This window comes from Tribolium castaneum, chromosome 3 (assembly GCF_031307605.1).
Source record: "Tribolium castaneum strain GA2 chromosome 3, icTriCast1.1, whole genome shotgun sequence".
Classification (NCBI taxonomy): domain Eukaryota; kingdom Metazoa; phylum Arthropoda; class Insecta; order Coleoptera; family Tenebrionidae; genus Tribolium; species Tribolium castaneum.
In genome coordinates this window covers 15,159,868-15,175,885 of record NC_087396.1, presented here as the reverse complement: position 1 = coordinate 15,175,885, position 16,018 = coordinate 15,159,868, and the positions used below count along the sequence as shown (strand labels likewise).

The window sequence follows — 16,018 nt, the reverse complement described above, 5'->3', positions numbered from 1 at the left end:
TGTCGTATTCCAGTGGCAAAAGGTCTGTTAAATGACTATCTGCAGCAACTTGTATAGCGTGGTGTTCTTCTTTGCACTCTATGTTAGAGGTTGCGGGACAGCTACATGACTCTAGTTTTTTAAAAGCATCATTGCGATCAAACAATTTACAATTTCTTAAAACATTTTCTTCTTCAATTTTTGCATCTAAAGCCAGAGAGCGCCTTTGGATGTACGAATTGATATGATCTTTACATTCATCATTGTTACAATTTATCTAAGCAAAAATTATTACAGTATTGTGAGTCTTTAAAAGTTGACTTACTTGTGATGTAAATGCAAGTATGACTACCAAACTCGCCAAAGTCTTCATTATTTCTAAATTTTGGTGCTCTATAGTTGGTTCTTTATATACACCTATAGATTTCTGCATTTAAAGTCGTTTTGTCACACATCATTAATAGAATAATACAGTCAACGTAAAATTTTATGCAAATGGTCATTTTACGACCATTAATAAATGTTAATAATGCACTTGCAGTTGCTATAAAAATATACATCATCGAAATATTTTTCCGAAAGTCAGCAATAAGTTGCAGGAAGTTATTAATTTCAAATGGGTTTCACAAAAATATGCATCTTAAAAAATGTATACAGTTTAACTAAACAGCATTTAATAAATTGAGAATTTTGTCTTTTAAATCAAACTAAGTGGTGGATAAATAAAAGATTCAGATCTACTTTGATTTTTATTTAAGGCAGTTGTATTTCAACACGCTATATTTAATGAATTATTTTGTTTCTTTCGCCTTGGCAAACCTCTTCTTACACAAATAAAATTGTTCATATTCCCATGCCAAAAGGTCGTAGTTACGAGTGTCCGTCGCAACTTGCATTGCATTATATTCTTTATGGCAGTTGATTTTATCACTCTCATCGAAATCGATCATGTAATTAGTTACCACTTGTATTGGCTTGTCTTTAGCCTTGGTTTGGTGAGTTGTAATACAACTACATGACTGGATTTGTTTATAAGCATCATCGAAGTTAAACACATTGCAATGTTTTAAGATATCCTCTTCTTCAATTTTTCCAACCATGTCGATGAGAGAACGCCTTTGAATATACTTATTGATGGCATTTTTGCATTCATAGTTGCAATTTACCTGCGCAAAAATAACTACTTTTCTGTCGATTACAAAGATTGATTTACTTACTTGTGATGCAACTGTAAGTATTACAGCGAAACTCGTGAATATATTCATACCTTACAAATACTATTTCCTTTTCTGTGGTTGGCTCTTTTGTAGAGACTGAATTTAAAAACTGATTTTACCAGTGATCATAAAAAAACTAAATCAATTAACAATAAAATTTAACATTAAAAGCATTACCCATAAATCACTAATCTATAATAGGTGGTTCCAATGTGTAAACTAGAAACTTAAAACAAAAAAAATTCGAACACCTTCATATTTTGAAATTTTATGTAAAAAACCTTTTGAAACAAAGAATCGGTTGAAGAATGGATCCGAAACTATACTATTTTATTCAAAAATTAGATTTTATTATACAATTTTTTGAATCCCTAGTTAAGGGTGAATTATTTTTCGTTATTTTTGGACACATGTTAAACGTAAAATATTCGTGGATAACAGGTCTTTAAAACACGCGCGCCTTTTAGAGTGTTTTAAAGACCTTAATAGAGCAAGTGTTTTAAAGACCAGTCATCCACGAATACTTTATGTTATTTTTTTTACTGGAACACTTTGAAATCTTAAATAATCAAATTCAAAACCAAAGAAATAATTTTTACGGTCTGAATATTAGGTGATATAGATAAACAAGTAGTATCAGGCATGTACGGTTTTATTTGTTTAATTCTTTACAGATAATATTTATTTTCAGTGCGTGCTTTCCTCAAAGCTTCAAGGGTTTTTTCCTTATGTATACAATTGTAAAGATTTTCAAGTTCTTGCGGTAGTCTTGTTGCGGAAAAATCAATTCTGGCGGCTTTTGCTTCGGCAATTTCAGATTTGCAAAACAAGTCTCGTGGTTTGTCTGGTGCATAAATGTCTTGTTCATTCTTATTTGGACATTTACATTGTACTTCAGAATGGAATGTAGCAACACGATTCCTTTCAATAGGGAGAACTTCACATTGTCGATAAACCTCCCATTGAGTCAAAAAACCAACTGTATTTTTTTCTTGCTGTTCGTTAAGGAATAAGCGCATTGCACCTTTACAGGTAGCATAACCATGTGCAGTCTTAAAGAGAACAAATAAATAAGCAGAAGTGTATTTCTTATTATTCCTACCTGTGTAATGGCAGCTAGACCTAGAAACAGAATGAAAAACAGATTCATTTTTTGTGGTTTCAAATGAGTCTAGTCTAAATGTGTGCCTTATATAAGAAAGTTTTAATTAAAACTGTTAAATCTTTTATTAGTGAACACTAAAATTATATTGTCAAAAATATCAACCTGAGTATGTTTTTGGGCTGTAAAAGTGGGTAACGACCAAAAATATTTGGTCCATAAGTTTTAAAATTTTATGAATGAATAATAAAATCCTATAAGAGCTAGCGATAAAACTAATAGTTCTAGCTTGCACTCACTTTATAATCGTAGGATAAATTATACTAGGGATAAAAAACTGAAAAAATTATTGAATAAATTTGCATTGTATGGTAAAGCCATTCAAAAATAAGGGTGTTTCAAACTTAAAAAAAAAACAATTAATTTTTTCATTTAAATGCTAACTGTAAAAATATAAACAACTTTATTGTATTCATTTATAATATTATTTGTTTGCTTTACTGTTTAAAATTCTCTCCATTGTCCCAAGTGTGATAAAAGTAATTAGGCAAACTAATAAGGAAGTGAACACCATAATTTGTGTTAGTTGCAAACATGAAGCCGATTTTGTGTTTTCTAATTATAACATTTTCGTTCCAAGTAAATATGCATACATACTTACGAGTACAATAATTTCTAAAATTTGTGTTTTTAAGTGTCTTTTTGGTTTTGATCAGAAGTGGTTTAGACAGAATTGTCCAATGGAGATGCAGCAAATTCAAAAAAAGAGCAGATTAGACTTTACCCAACTAGCTTCGCATCCATATTTTCTAAGCCTCAGAAAATGTGCTACTGCTAAAAGTCATGGAGTGATAATACCAGGATCACAAAATTGTCGAAACGATGCTACTAGACAGTTCACCTGTCTCTTAGAAAAACTGAGTGAAATAAAAAATCATCCGAACGCTAAGTACATCGAACCATATTATAACTTTAAAAAATAACCAAAAAGCTGGATAAAATTCTCGAAAATTTTGGTTCTAGTGCTGGTTTAATAATATATGGAAGACTAAAAGTATTAATAAAATATACCATTTTTGTATTCTAGAGTATTGACAAAACCATTATTATTTTATTGTGAAATTAGGTCAAGGTCGCATTGATAAAAGAAGCTCCATTGTGATATTATAATTATAATAATTAATAATAAATTATATTATTCAAAAATTTGATTTTATTTTAGAATTTTTTGAGTAGTTAAGGGTTAAATGTTTCTGTTATTTCTTCGTATTACATGTGTTATCTAAAATTAAACTAAAATAAGGTTCTATTGTATGTCAAAAAACTTAATGGTTTTCATAATTTTTCGAGTCAAATTCAAAAACAAAAAAACTTTTTATAGTGTCAAGATATGGACAAACAACTAGTAACATAAACGGTTTTGTTATTTGTTTAGCCCTTTACAGATAGTATTTATTTTCACTGCGTGCTTTCTTCCTCAAAGCTTCAAGGGTTTTTTCCTTATGAATACATTTGTAAAGATTTTCAAGTTCTGCGGTAGAATGTTTGTGGCAAAATCAATATTGGCAGCTTTTACATTGGCAATTTCAGATTTTCAAGGCAACTCTCGTGATTTTGTGATGCATACATGTCTTGTTTTATCTTACTGAGACATTTGCATTGTATGTACTTCAGAATGGAAAGCAACAACACGATTCCCTTCAATAGGGAGAACTTCACATGGTCGATAATCCTCCCACTGAGTCAAAAAATTAAAGTGAACAAAATAAATAAGCAAAAGTATACTTATTATTCCAACCTACGAAATGGTAGCTAGATCTAGTAACAGAATAATTTAATAATAATAATAATAATAATAATAATAATAATAATAATAATAATAATAATAATAATAATAATAATAATAATAATAATAATAATAATAATAAATAATAATAATAATAATAATAACAACAAATTAATTTTTTTGTGGTTTCAAAAAAGTTTAACCCATGTGTTTGCCTTATATGAGAAAGATTTAATTAAAAATGTTAAATCTGTTAATATTTTTGAACACTTAAATTATATTATCAAAAATATCAACCTGGGTATGTTGTTGAGCTGCAAACGCGAGTAACTACCAAAATATTTGGTCAACAAGTTACAAAAAAATATGTCTAAATGAATTAATTCAACCAGTTAATTTTTCCTTTTAAATGTTATTTGGAAAATTATGGTGTTATTGCCAATATTAACAATAAACAGCATTATTGTGTTAAATTATTTAATAGTATATAATAGGTTTATTACTTTTCTGTTTAAAATTCTATCCATTGTTCTAAGTGTAATAAAAGTAATTAGGTAAACTAAAAAGGAAGTGAACGTCTTAAGTGGTATTAGTTGTAAAGATGAAGCCGATTTTGTGTTTTTTAATTATAGCATTTTCGTTACAAGTAAATATGCATACATACTACGATATAGTATATTCTAACATTTGTTTTTCAAGTGTATTTTTAGTTTGAATGAGAAGTGGTTTAGAAAGAATTGTCCAAGGCAGCTTGACCAAATTAAAAGAAAGAGCAAATTAGATTTTGCCCACTTAGCTTCGCATCCGTATTTTCAAAGTCTTAGAGCATGCGTTATTGCCAAAAATTCTGGAATGCCAATACCAGGATCAGACAATTGTCGAAAAAATGCTGCTAGACAGTTTTCTTGTCTCTTGGAAAAAGTGAGTGCAATAAACCAACTGTCACAAGTTCGGATCTTGGCCGAAATAATAAATAAAAAAAACTAAAAGTCCTCGAAAACTTTGGTTTTAGTACATATGTATTTAGTTTAATAATATGTGAAGTATTAAAATTATAAATAAACTATATCTTTTTTGTCTTCTAGAATATTGACAAAACCATTTTTATTTTATTGTGAAATTCCCACGTATTGGGTCAAGGTCGCATTGATAATGGGAGCACCAACATCCAATCTATAATAAAATCCAAACTCTGTACACGAATTGCTAGTTTCTGAAAGGAATCACTGTCACAGATAAATGACAAAATGTATTTCGTGAATTCGTGATGGAACTTCTAGCGAAAAGCTTAAATGACGCGCAATTTTCCATACCGATTACAAAAATATTGACACACATCCTGAACTCATGATGATTATCATCACATGACTTATCAACACTTCTTAAGACCTCACCGATTATAAATTGAAACCGAAAACAATGTTGGTAGTCACAATGAGAGCTTCGGCAGTTTTCCTCAGTTCCTTCATAATCAGCATCCAGGTATTAGTCACACGCCCCGATTTTATATTTATTTAGTTTTTCGGTCAGGCTGCAGCCTTTAACAACCCCGAAGATGAGCTCCGCAGAAGCGCTGCTTGTTTAGAGCAGTCCAAAGTTAGTTCCGAATCGATAAAAAATCTCCAGATTGGCAATTTCGATGACGATGAAAGACTGAAGGAGTATTTGTTTTGTGTCAGCAAAAATGCGGGTTACCAAGATCCAGCGGGTCACCTCCAACATGAAATGATCAGACTGAGATTTAAAGGGGGGCGTTACAGTGACGACACCATAAATGAAGTATTACAACAGTGCGGCCACCAGAAAGACACACCACAAGAAACTGCCTTCCAGTTCATGAAATGTGCCTATCAGAATGCGTTCCCGAGGAACTACAAGTAATTTATTAATTTTGTTTATACTATTAAGATAAGGAATAAAGTTGATCAAAACCTTGTGATTGTTTATTTGCGTAACGTTTCTTGATACGTACTACTCAATTTATCACTTTGTTTAGTCTCGTGACAAATTTTGAACAATGGAAGCTTTGATTGTTCCCATTTTTATTTTGTGCCTGTTTTGCTTAATCTATTTTGATTTGTTCAGGAAAGGGATATAAGTTTTAGGTTTGTAAGAAGATATTCGAAGAAAGTAGTTATTTGGTCAAAAAAGTACACCTAAAAACAAGTTTTTCACTTATTCAGAAAAAATAGATAAAAGAAAATAATACATTTATAAACTTTAAAAAAAAAAAAATTGCAGTTTCATGATCCTTACTACTAGGCATTCGTACAAAAAAAAATTACAAAGGCGATTATTATTTTAATTTGAGTTATTTTTTGCCAATGATGTAAATAAGCCAATATCAGCGATAAAAATTAGAATGTTTAAATAACATATTATCATTTTGTTTATATTTGTAATTTATAATATCTAATTGACTTATAATAATTATGTTTTTAGGTCAAAACACATGTTAACTGGGTTAAATTTTACAGTATTTCCTTAACGTTCTTGCTTTCCCAGTATTTAATATAGTGACTACGAATTTTCTTCTTCTTGTGCGTAAACAAATCATTTACGTAACTAATGATTTAACAATATGTGAATATAATAAAGCTGCGGTTTTACTTGAGAAAACATTTTAAAAACAAAGATTAACAAATAATAAGTTATTCTCTTTTATTCTCTAAGTACCTATTTGCTACTAGAAATCAAATCGTAAAATGATTTTCTGATTCAGCACTTTTCGACATCAATACAACCTTGATTTATGTAACATCGATCATTTTTTACTACAACTATATCTGATATGAGTCACCTTAAATTATTCCTGGCCATTCTTCAGAATGTATTGTTTAATTAAGAGCACTGAAATTAATTAACTGTGTTCTTAGTAACAGAGGTTTGGTTTAATAAAAATAAAATTTAATCTTAGGCAAGTTTTTATGAAGACACTTCACACTTTCCAAGGCTGTATCTTGCACTTTTCTCCTGAACGAGACACAACTGGATTAACTTGTCTACTTCTTTTTCGTCATTTATTTGCATCATTAATTTTTCTTTAATTTGAGTCACCTCTAGTTCTCCTTTATCTTTTTGTGAGTTTATTTTTTTAACCAAACAATACACATGATTCATTAGCTTAGGGTCATCAAGGTAAACACCTTTTTCGGCTTCTTTCAACACGGATTCGTCAACTTTGGACTCTTTTAAGCACTCTTTAGAGTACTCCTCAAGTTTACTTTTCTGTTCATCAGTCAAACCCTGTTTAAAAATGAATAAATATGTGTAATTTATTTTAAGTGATAACTGTGTCCTTACCTGGACTATGTTAGCCATCAAAACAGTAGAAATAACAACCAAAAATTTCATCCTGCTGTAGTGACAACCACTGCCCCTTTTCCATTTTTTAAAGTCTTATATAGGCGGCGTTTAAGCATAAAAACTCGATTTCCCCGTTATTTTTTTATAACAGATGTCAAGTATTTGCGATTAATTGCAAAAGACATTAGCTCGAGGGGACAACGATGTGTTTAAAGAGAAAGTACAATTTTTCTTTTTATTTTGGTGATTAAAGTAAAAAAGGGTTGGTTATTTATTTTCGTGCTTATGAAATATTAAAGCTTTTCGTGCTTTGTTGCTTCAATCATTTGTTCGGATTGTTGGATTATTGAATTGCTTTTTTCAATACACTATCAACAAGGCCATCGATGTCAACAAAAATTGCTGCTGGAAGCTATCGTATCATCTGGAATGAATCTGAAATGACTGATGCATATCATATGAGATATTCGACATTTAATTATTAGTTGCCATCTGACAGGCAGAATAGAATCTAATTGTCCTTAATCTATACTACATATTTATTTGTTCATATATTTAAATATTTTTTGAGTGTATAGTATTGTGTATGGAATTATAAAAATTGAAAAGAAGGGATATTTTTATGTTGTAGAGATCTGGCGATAATATTCATACATATAATCTGAATCATCACAATAAATTAAAAAAATATATTATTTTTAAAAAACAATTTTATTAAATAAATGAAAGTAAATTAAAATAATTGGTTTTTAACTTTTAGAATATTTTTAATTGTTATGCATAAATAAATACTTATTTTTCTGTTACCTCCGACTTCTTTCTTAAGATAAATAAGATTTTTATCAAAATAAATTCTCAAAATACATCCTAAAATAAAATCTTTGTTAAATGTTGTCTTACACAATTTTAATCTTTTATTATGATCTGGTGTTTTTCCGTTATCTGTGATGTAAAAGTTCAAACCAATAAAATAAAATGCATTAAAGTGAAAAATAATAAATTAGTACAACATACTTTACTTAATGCAATTTTATGGAAATGTTAAAATTAAAATAGAAAGTTTGTAAACGACAACAACTATGCCAAAATTGTGCCCTATTTTAACAGAAATTATTATACCAAATAACGCATTTGTTGTTCTCTACAACTTTCAAGTTATTAAGACTATGACTCGATAAATCTAAAAAAAATATAACTGAACAACTCTCTCTATTTCTCTTTGAAACAATGGCTCCTGTGACATTACACCACATACGAGTAGTTAATTAAAATAATAAGTTGCTTGTTATAGTTTTATAGTTTATGCTACTACAAATATCGTCCGAATTTATTAGCGATAAATAAAAAACCAAATTGCAGACGCTCACTTTTATAAAAATTGATGACCTCACTTCTAATATTCTGGTAATTCTGAAGATGACAACGTTATACTATTATAAAAAAGACATTCTAATAAGTAAGTAAAATAAAACGTTCCTAAACGTAAATTCTAAATGTAGTTTTGCATTTAGGTATTTTGGAATTATGTAGCAAAAGACAGTGTCATAAAAAAATAAGATATATTGGATCAGAAACGTGGGTATTTATAGATTCTAATTCCGAATTAATGCAGATTTTTTTGTTTCGTTTGGGTGACACAAAAATAGAATATGTATATAAACTTTTGAGGTGAATAATCTACAATTTATAAACAGGAGTTCAGAAAAAAGAAAATAAATATAAGAGAGAAAAATAAATCGAAACATGATTATTAAACCATAATAGTTAATTTTCTTTTAGATGTGGCTTTGTTCCGATTTTTGCACTTTGCAGCAGTTTATGTACAAGTATGTAAAAGAAAACTTAGGTCACTTGAAGATTCAAGTCCAACGAACAATAATTTTTCCATCGAGAAAAAACTACTTTATATGGAACTACTTTACAAAACGGCTTGAAAAAACTCATCTCCATTTCAAACCGCTATTTTGTCGTTACATAAGTCGTGAATTAATGGCGGATTTATGCAAATAGCCATACCAAAAATGATTTATCCGAGCGAAAGAATCGTTCCAAAGTCCACGGTTCATTCGTGACAATCCCATCTTTTTCTAATAGCAACCTTGCACCTCCAACACTTTACAAAATTATAAAGTTCATAAAAAACATGCTTGTTACAGATCAGGGGTAGCATCTTTGATTCGACTTGGATTGTCATCCAGATTCCCATTTCACCCCCCATTTGGAAATTGGTGAGTAAATTGATTTTTTTGCACAAGAAAGGTCAGAGAGATTATCCTTGCGGTTAATTATTTTTATAAATATAATTGTAATTAACCCATGGATGTTTACACAATCACAGGAAATGATGGTTGTGTAATATGCAAATAAATTACCACGGGGAAATTACTTACAATGGTGGTGGCTGGCAATAAGCCGAATTTTTTTTGTAAAAAATTACGATGAAATCGGGATTTCTGCAAGTAATTAACACCGAATCAACTTGTTTATACCGGTCACACCGAAGGTACCATTCGAGTCCTCTTCATCCTTGAACTTGCGCTCTCATGGGCATCTTCCATGGTATATAAAAGAGTGGTAGTGGCTGTAGCGATCAGAATTCGTTCAAACACCAACTAAGAAACCAACACCATGAAAGCCTTTATCGTTCTTGTTGCCGTGGCCGTCTGTGCCCAGGTAAGTGTCTTTTTCAGTATTCAATATTTTTATTTAAATTTTATATTTTTTCCAAATATTTTTTTTCTTATTTTTTCATAATTCGTTAGGCCCTCACTGACGAGCAAAAAGAAAAAATCAAGAACTACCACAAAGAATGCTCCGCTGTCAGCGGCGTGAGCCAAGACGTCATCACCAAGGCCCGCAAAGGCGAATTCATCGAAGACCCCAAATTCAAGGAGCATCTTTTCTGCTTCTCTAAGAAAGCTGGTTTCCAGAACGAAGCCGGTGACTTCCAAGAAGAAGTCATCAGGAAGAAGTTGAACGCCGAATTGAACGACTTAGACGCCACCAACAAACTCATCGCCAAGTGCGCCGTCAAGAAGGACTCCCCACAACAAACCGCCTTCGAGACCATCAAGTGTTATTACGAAAACACTCCCACTCATGTTAGTCTTGCCTAAATGTGAACGCTTAGATTTTTAATGAATAAAACTTTAGTTTGATTAACTTTGTTGTTTTTTTAATTGGAAGAGCTCCCTATGAAGGGCACAAGGGTTGAATGTAAGCGGGCGAAATAGGAGATTAGGGTTTTTCCGTTTTGTCCTGAGGCCTTCCTGGATGCTTATTAAAACTGAGTTAAATGCTTGACCCAGTTTCGGCTCGGAATTGGGAATTTAGCGGGGTTTCCAATTTCTTCCGATTCAGACATCATAAAAAAGACAGCGATTGGATCTGCACTCTTTTATGACATTTGTCTCACACTCTGTTCTTATTCTTAAAATCAAACTGACTACAAAGTGAGATAACTTTAAATAATCAATAAATAGGTAAAAAAAACCTACGTGGAAATTTTCACTTATAAATATTTTCAGAAGAACACTATTACAAGCGTTCCAACAATGTTGTTTGCAACAAATTTTGTTGTTATCTCGGTCATGACTCCAGAACTATTTTTTCTATTGGTCATTATTAAGTGTCGTACGATTTTTTGTATGATTTGTTACTACTTTTTTAAACAAAAGATAGAAGTTTTGGGTTGTTGACAATTGTTTCTAAAACACCTTATCATTAAAATTGTTTCATAATTCCTGAAACTAATTTGTGTCAGCTGAAACTTCGTATTCAAGAGTACAATTCACAGTTTCTGAAGTTGCTTATTTTCTCCTTACAAATTCGCATAAACTCAAGTGTTGATACGAAGACAGTTTAACCAGAGACACAATTCACAAAACTATGAAACTTCTACACTGTTCTAGTTGAATCACTGCACGAATAATAATTATATCTTTAATCAGATTACCTTGCCTCAGTTAATTCAATTGGATAACAATTAAGCGATATTAGCTCTAAATACCTCGCTTACGCGACCGCCTCACCTGCAAACTAAGCACCCACCCTCAGATTCCTAACGTGCTAAAAATCAATAAGCTCAAAATTAAAACCTTCTAGACAAATTAGATTGCTCTCCCGAGCCTTAATTTCATTAAAATAATGAAGAAAAGAAGCCTTCCTAAGGCCCTGTAAATATCTCGACGATAAAGAGCAGACTCAAGTAAGATGAAACCGCCCAAGGAAAAGAAATTGCAACAAATTAAGATCGTAACAACAAATCACTGCAGTCTCCACCCCTGCATTTAAGGGCTGATACAAATGACTCGTCAGGAACAACTTTTCCAGCCGCAAATTTATTATTATTGAGTCTAACGCTCTTATCGATCACTGCCGACTTTGCTTGGGAATTTTAAATTGGGGTGCTCGTGTTAAATTGATACGCCAGTTGTTATTCATATTTGGGCCCGAGCCAGTTTCACAAAATGACCGAATAAAGAGCTCTAACCACCAGATGTAATATCCTCCGCCATCCTAGAAGTTTATTGGCCGTAGGCCAAACTTAGGGATGAAAAAGTTGATGGGGTGTATCATCCTGTTCACGCCTGAAATAAATCTGTTGCGTTCGCTCAAATTAAATTCCCATTACGGGTCACACATTAGTTTATTCCTTAAACGTGCGTGTGCATAATTGGTTGCCTGAATGAGTTATTTTACGTTTGTCCAAAACTTTAAAAGGATTCGATTGAGCACTTGTTGATTTCGTTAGATTCGGGGGACGGAAAGTAATTTGAAGACAAAGACTCTAGTTTGATGGCTTTTCTATTGGATTAAGTGTGATAAAAACTAACTTTGGCACTGAATATATTGCTTTAGAAAGTGGAGATAATGTGGCCAAGCTGTTGATTTGCTTGGCTCTTAGTTTGGGGATAAATAAATGCGATAGGACGTTTTATGTACAAAATTTATTATCCTTAAGGCACTAACTATAATACAAAATTCACAGCTTTCGTTTTATTCCGTTTTCTTGTCTGTGCCGTAAGAGTGCAGGAAATAGCACTTATGCACCAGATAGACCGTCTCGCAGGAGTCAGCTCCTTTTAACTCCTTGCACTTGTCTATTATCGCTAATGCCTTCTCCCGATTTGCTTCCTTCGGAATTTTGTCCTTAATAACGTCAAATAAAAGGTCTCCGGTTTCGGACACAAAGCCGGCCTTCTGGTAGAAGCACTTGGAGAAGCACTGGAGTTTGGCGTCGTCGGTGAAGTCCCCATTGTCGGCGCGGTCAATCAAAGCCGGGTCTACTTTAGTTTCGGCGATACAATCGTCTCTATATTGCCTAATTGTCTCCTGTCGGTCGTCGTCTTCCTGAAAGAAACTCAAAGAGTGACCTTTGCCAATGTGGGTTAGAGAAACTGCAGATTGCAACACGCTGACGCAACTGACAAAAAAATCAATTACCTGCTTGGTGCAGGCGGCCAAAGCGAGAAAGAGGAGCACTGCGACTGTCTTCATGGTGGCTGACTAAATGCTTTAAAATAATTTCTAAATCTCTTTTATATGCCACACCACTTTGGCTCGTTTTGCGGCGAGGTGAAGGTTACAAGTGATGTGAAAGAATATCAATAACCGAAACGTATTCGATCGATTCAGGAAAATCGAACACAATAGGTACGGGTGACAAGTCGAAAAGCTGAGACAACCATGACCGGAAGGAGATTTTGGACGGATCTGCACGTTCAGCCTTCGAAACGGCTTAATGCCATGCATCTAGATTGCAGGTTTATGTAAATAGATCACGTGTGAGTTTTTCCCCGTTTTATGAGAACTGGTAGCTATTGGAATTTCGCTCTCGGTGGAAATTAAACGTGATTCTTTCATACGGTAGAAAGTCGCTTCATTAAGGTGTAACACTTTTAATCCGCACAAAAGACAAACGAGATAAAGCGCGTGTTGGTTTATGTAACACGAAGGTTTATTTAGCTGAATTAAATAGGGGAAAGACAGACATCTTCACAGTTTATTGCCGATGGGAAAGCCAGACGGGGTTAAATTGTCGTAAAGTATTTGGAATTATATCGTAAAAGCTTTTATGAAGGAACGAACTACTTTTGTCACAAATATCGCAAAAGGCAGCCTAGTTTTTTCAAAATGAAGAAACGTTTTATGTGCAAGCGTAGTTAGTACCCCAACAGTAATAATCTTTATGGTGTAGTTAAACGGTATAAAACATTTACATAGCGAAGAAGTAAAGTATACTATAAAAGTTGAGGAGTAAATTACCAAAGAACTCGGGGTAGAAAATTATGGAAATCATGACAAAATCAGAGGCAATTTGCAAATGCTCAGTTTACCGATATTATCATCAAAAATTCAATGAAAAGCGATAAACTGGTTCACATTTTTATAATAAATTTTTTGTTACTGTAATAATTTATATAAAAGAAACAGGAAGAAAATTGACAATAAACAACCACAAACATTAGAATTGTGTAATCGAAACATTTTCAAATAACAAAATTCATTCCAAACAAGTAGTATCGCAAAATATGCATATTTATTTCTCTTATTTTAAGTATGTAATTTCCCATGATACCCATAAATTGTAAACTAAAAAACAAACATAAGTAATCATAAACATTGTGGAGAAATTGAATTAAAGAAAGAAAAAGGTGTAGAAATTTATTGTAATTTATTCGGTAGTTACAGATACAAGCTGTCCCAACGATCCGAAAAAGCTCCATAACTTGTTTATTATTAAAGATATTGACTTCTTTTTCTAGATAATATCTGTGTTCTTGCTGCATGTTTCTAAAATATTACGGTATATATACAAAGTGCTCCAATATAAAAAAAAACTAAAGTTATGTTTTTTCAAATAGAACTTACTAAATTTTATTGAATTTTCGGACTTAGCTTTTAATACTGATGATTTTAATCTGATTTATTGGTCAATTCTGCGTAGTTTTTTAAGTATTTTGATTTTTTTTACAAAAACACGCTTTTTTAAAAAAAAATCATTACGTAAAAACTAATTTTAGAAAAGTAGCATTCTTTCACTACTTTAAAGAAGGAAGTTGGTGAAATTAACTTTAAAAGTGAAATATCTTTTTAGTTACTAACTTTAGGCATTTAAAACTTTATGTTTTTAGATAGACAATCTTTGAGAAGCAAGAACAAAAAATAGGGTGTTTCATTTAACTTTTTCAAGTTATTTAACTTTTAACACACTTCTTAATTTTTCTACGTTTCTAATTACATTGCGCTAAACAATTGGAACAGATGTAAGTTTGAACTTTTCCCTTTAAAGTGGTGAAAGGCCTACTTTTCTACGTTTTTGTGTAATATTTTTTTAATAAAACGTGTTTTTGTTAAAAAAATCAAATTATTTCAAAAACTAAGCAAAATCGATTTATACAAATTTAGATTAAAATCATCAAGATTAAAAGCTACGTTCAAAAATGCAATAAAATTTAAGGTGTTTCATTCGAAAGGCAGCTATAATCTAGAAAAAGAAAAATTCAATATTTTTAATAATAAGCAAGTTATGGAGCTTTTTCGGATCGTTGAGACAGCCTGTGTATTATTTTCTATTATATTCTAAATTCAGTACAACTTTCGATTAGTAAACAACAAACATTGGAAATAACAATAATTCGTAAAGCCCGTAATCTATGACCCAACTAATATAAAATTAATTAAGTTAAAAGAGTTATTCAACTATCGAATTTGTTAATAAAAGTGAAAATAATGATTTTCTACGGCTATTATGAATCGAGTAACTGATTAATATAATTTATAAAGAGTAAATTTGTGATATTTCAAAACCAATGCAAATTTTACTATGATATTAGATCTTAGAGAACTACAAAACACTCGGTTAGGCTTGTAAAAATTGTGGTAGGAAATTGAATTTGTGTTATATTTCAACAGGATTTATGTAAAATAGCATGTCGTGGTCTCAAGTCCGTCGATAAACTGCTATCCGTTGCAGATTCGCGGAGATGACGACCCAAGCGGAGCAGCTCAACAATAAACGTCTCAACTTGGAAAAAGCAACAAACTTCATGAGGCAATATCGCGACCCCCATTCCCGCGAACTGAAAAAACTTTCGGCGAATCAGTTCATGGAAGTCTGGAGTCACTACGACAAAGACGGTAAGTACCCGAAAGGTATAACAAAGTTGAACGCATCGTCCTTATAAAGGATTCAAAGCTGACCCGCGATTTAATTCATAAGATGAACAAACCAGATTAGCCTTTGACAAGAATATGGGCGGGAATGTTTGCAAAAGTAATTTGCGAGCTTAGGAAAGTTTGGACGACGTATTACATGTCTGTATCAAACTTTTTGATCAAATTGTTTGGGTTGCAATTCTTGTGTAACCGGTCGAATGATATTTGCGGTGAAAGTCAAACTCTCTCGAACGACGTACGATATATTGCAGAATGGGTCTTCAATAGTTCACCTTTCACCCTAATTGAAGAAGACTGTAATTCAATGAGTTGCTTTCAGGGAATGGATATATCGAGGGAACGGAACTGGACGGCTTTTTGAGGGAGTTCGTGTCAAGTGCCAATGCCACGGATGTCGGGCCGGAAGTAAGTATGATCGAATTTTTACAACGTGCATCAAAATGCCTC

The 16,018-nt window shown here is 32.1% G+C and overlaps 4 protein-coding genes and 1 non-coding gene across 8 annotated transcripts in view; 3 read left to right on the top strand and 2 right to left on the bottom strand.

The window, feature by feature from the left end:
- Cbp53E (Calbindin 53E) overlaps positions 1 to 16,018 on the top strand; it is a 33,446-nt gene that overhangs the window by 14,908 nt on the left and 2,520 nt on the right. For 2 of the 3 annotated variants that reach the window (XM_970590.4, XM_008197805.3), the window contains exons 2-4: positions 9,547 to 9,618; positions 15,369 to 15,532; positions 15,891 to 15,976. In XM_970590.4, the coding sequence (XP_975683.1) occupies positions 15,379 to 15,532; positions 15,891 to 15,976 (240 nt within the window). In that variant the 5' untranslated portion in view covers positions 9,547 to 9,618; positions 15,369 to 15,378. The remainder of the gene's footprint in view (positions 1 to 9,546; positions 9,619 to 15,368; positions 15,533 to 15,890; positions 15,977 to 16,018) is intronic. The other variant, XM_015982020.2, reaches the window with a different exon arrangement.
- LOC103313734 (uncharacterized) lies at positions 716 to 3,457 on the bottom strand. 2 transcript variants are annotated; one of them, XR_010333570.1, is made up of 4 exons: positions 2,299 to 3,450; positions 1,374 to 2,248; positions 1,197 to 1,305; positions 716 to 1,145 (listed from the first exon to the last, which is right to left on the bottom strand). It is a non-coding gene; the product is annotated as an uncharacterized LOC103313734 (transcript). The 2 variants fall into 2 exon arrangements; XR_010333569.1 differs by having other exon boundaries at positions 1,197 to 2,248; positions 2,299 to 3,457.
- Positions 5,253 to 6,018, top strand: LOC664597 (odorant binding protein C09). Its single transcript, XM_970593.5, has 2 exons — positions 5,253 to 5,566; positions 5,615 to 6,018. The coding sequence occupies exons 1-2, from the start codon at positions 5,504 to 5,506 to the stop codon at positions 5,963 to 5,965; spliced, it is 414 nt and encodes a 137-aa protein (XP_975686.2). The 5' UTR covers positions 5,253 to 5,503; the 3' UTR covers positions 5,966 to 6,018.
- On the top strand, positions 9,904 to 10,552 carry LOC664596 (odorant binding protein (subfamily minus-C) C04). The gene is made up of 2 exons (XM_970592.3): positions 9,904 to 10,063; positions 10,153 to 10,552. Exons 1-2 carry the CDS (start codon positions 10,019 to 10,021, stop codon positions 10,504 to 10,506), a joined length of 399 nt encoding a protein of 132 aa, XP_975685.1. The 5' UTR covers positions 9,904 to 10,018; the 3' UTR covers positions 10,507 to 10,552.
- LOC664595 (odorant binding protein 10) lies at positions 12,325 to 13,075 on the bottom strand. The gene is made up of 2 exons (XM_970591.4): positions 12,836 to 13,075; positions 12,325 to 12,742 (listed from the first exon to the last, which is right to left on the bottom strand). Exons 1-2 carry the CDS (start codon positions 12,887 to 12,889, stop codon positions 12,389 to 12,391), a joined length of 408 nt encoding a protein of 135 aa, XP_975684.1. The 5' UTR covers positions 12,890 to 13,075; the 3' UTR covers positions 12,325 to 12,388.

Coding starts and splice junctions, on each gene's coding strand:
- LOC664597 (XM_970593.5), top strand. CDS start 5,504: ATGTTGGTAGTCACAATGAGAGCTTCGGCAGTTTTCCTCAGTTCCTTC. Junction 5,567..5,614: donor CCTTCATAATCAGCATCCAG/GTATTAGTCACA, acceptor TTTTTCGGTCAG/GCTGCAGCCTTTAACAACCC.
- LOC664596 (XM_970592.3), top strand. CDS start 10,019: ATGAAAGCCTTTATCGTTCTTGTTGCCGTGGCCGTCTGTGCCCAG. Junction 10,064..10,152: donor CCGTGGCCGTCTGTGCCCAG/GTAAGTGTCTTT, acceptor ATAATTCGTTAG/GCCCTCACTGACGAGCAAAA.
- LOC664595 (XM_970591.4), bottom strand. CDS start 12,889: ATGAAGACAGTCGCAGTGCTCCTCTTTCTCGCTTTGGCCGCCTGCACC. Junction 12,743..12,835: donor TGGCCGCCTGCACCAAGCAG/GTAATTGATTTT, acceptor AGTTTCTTTCAG/GAAGACGACGACCGACAGGA.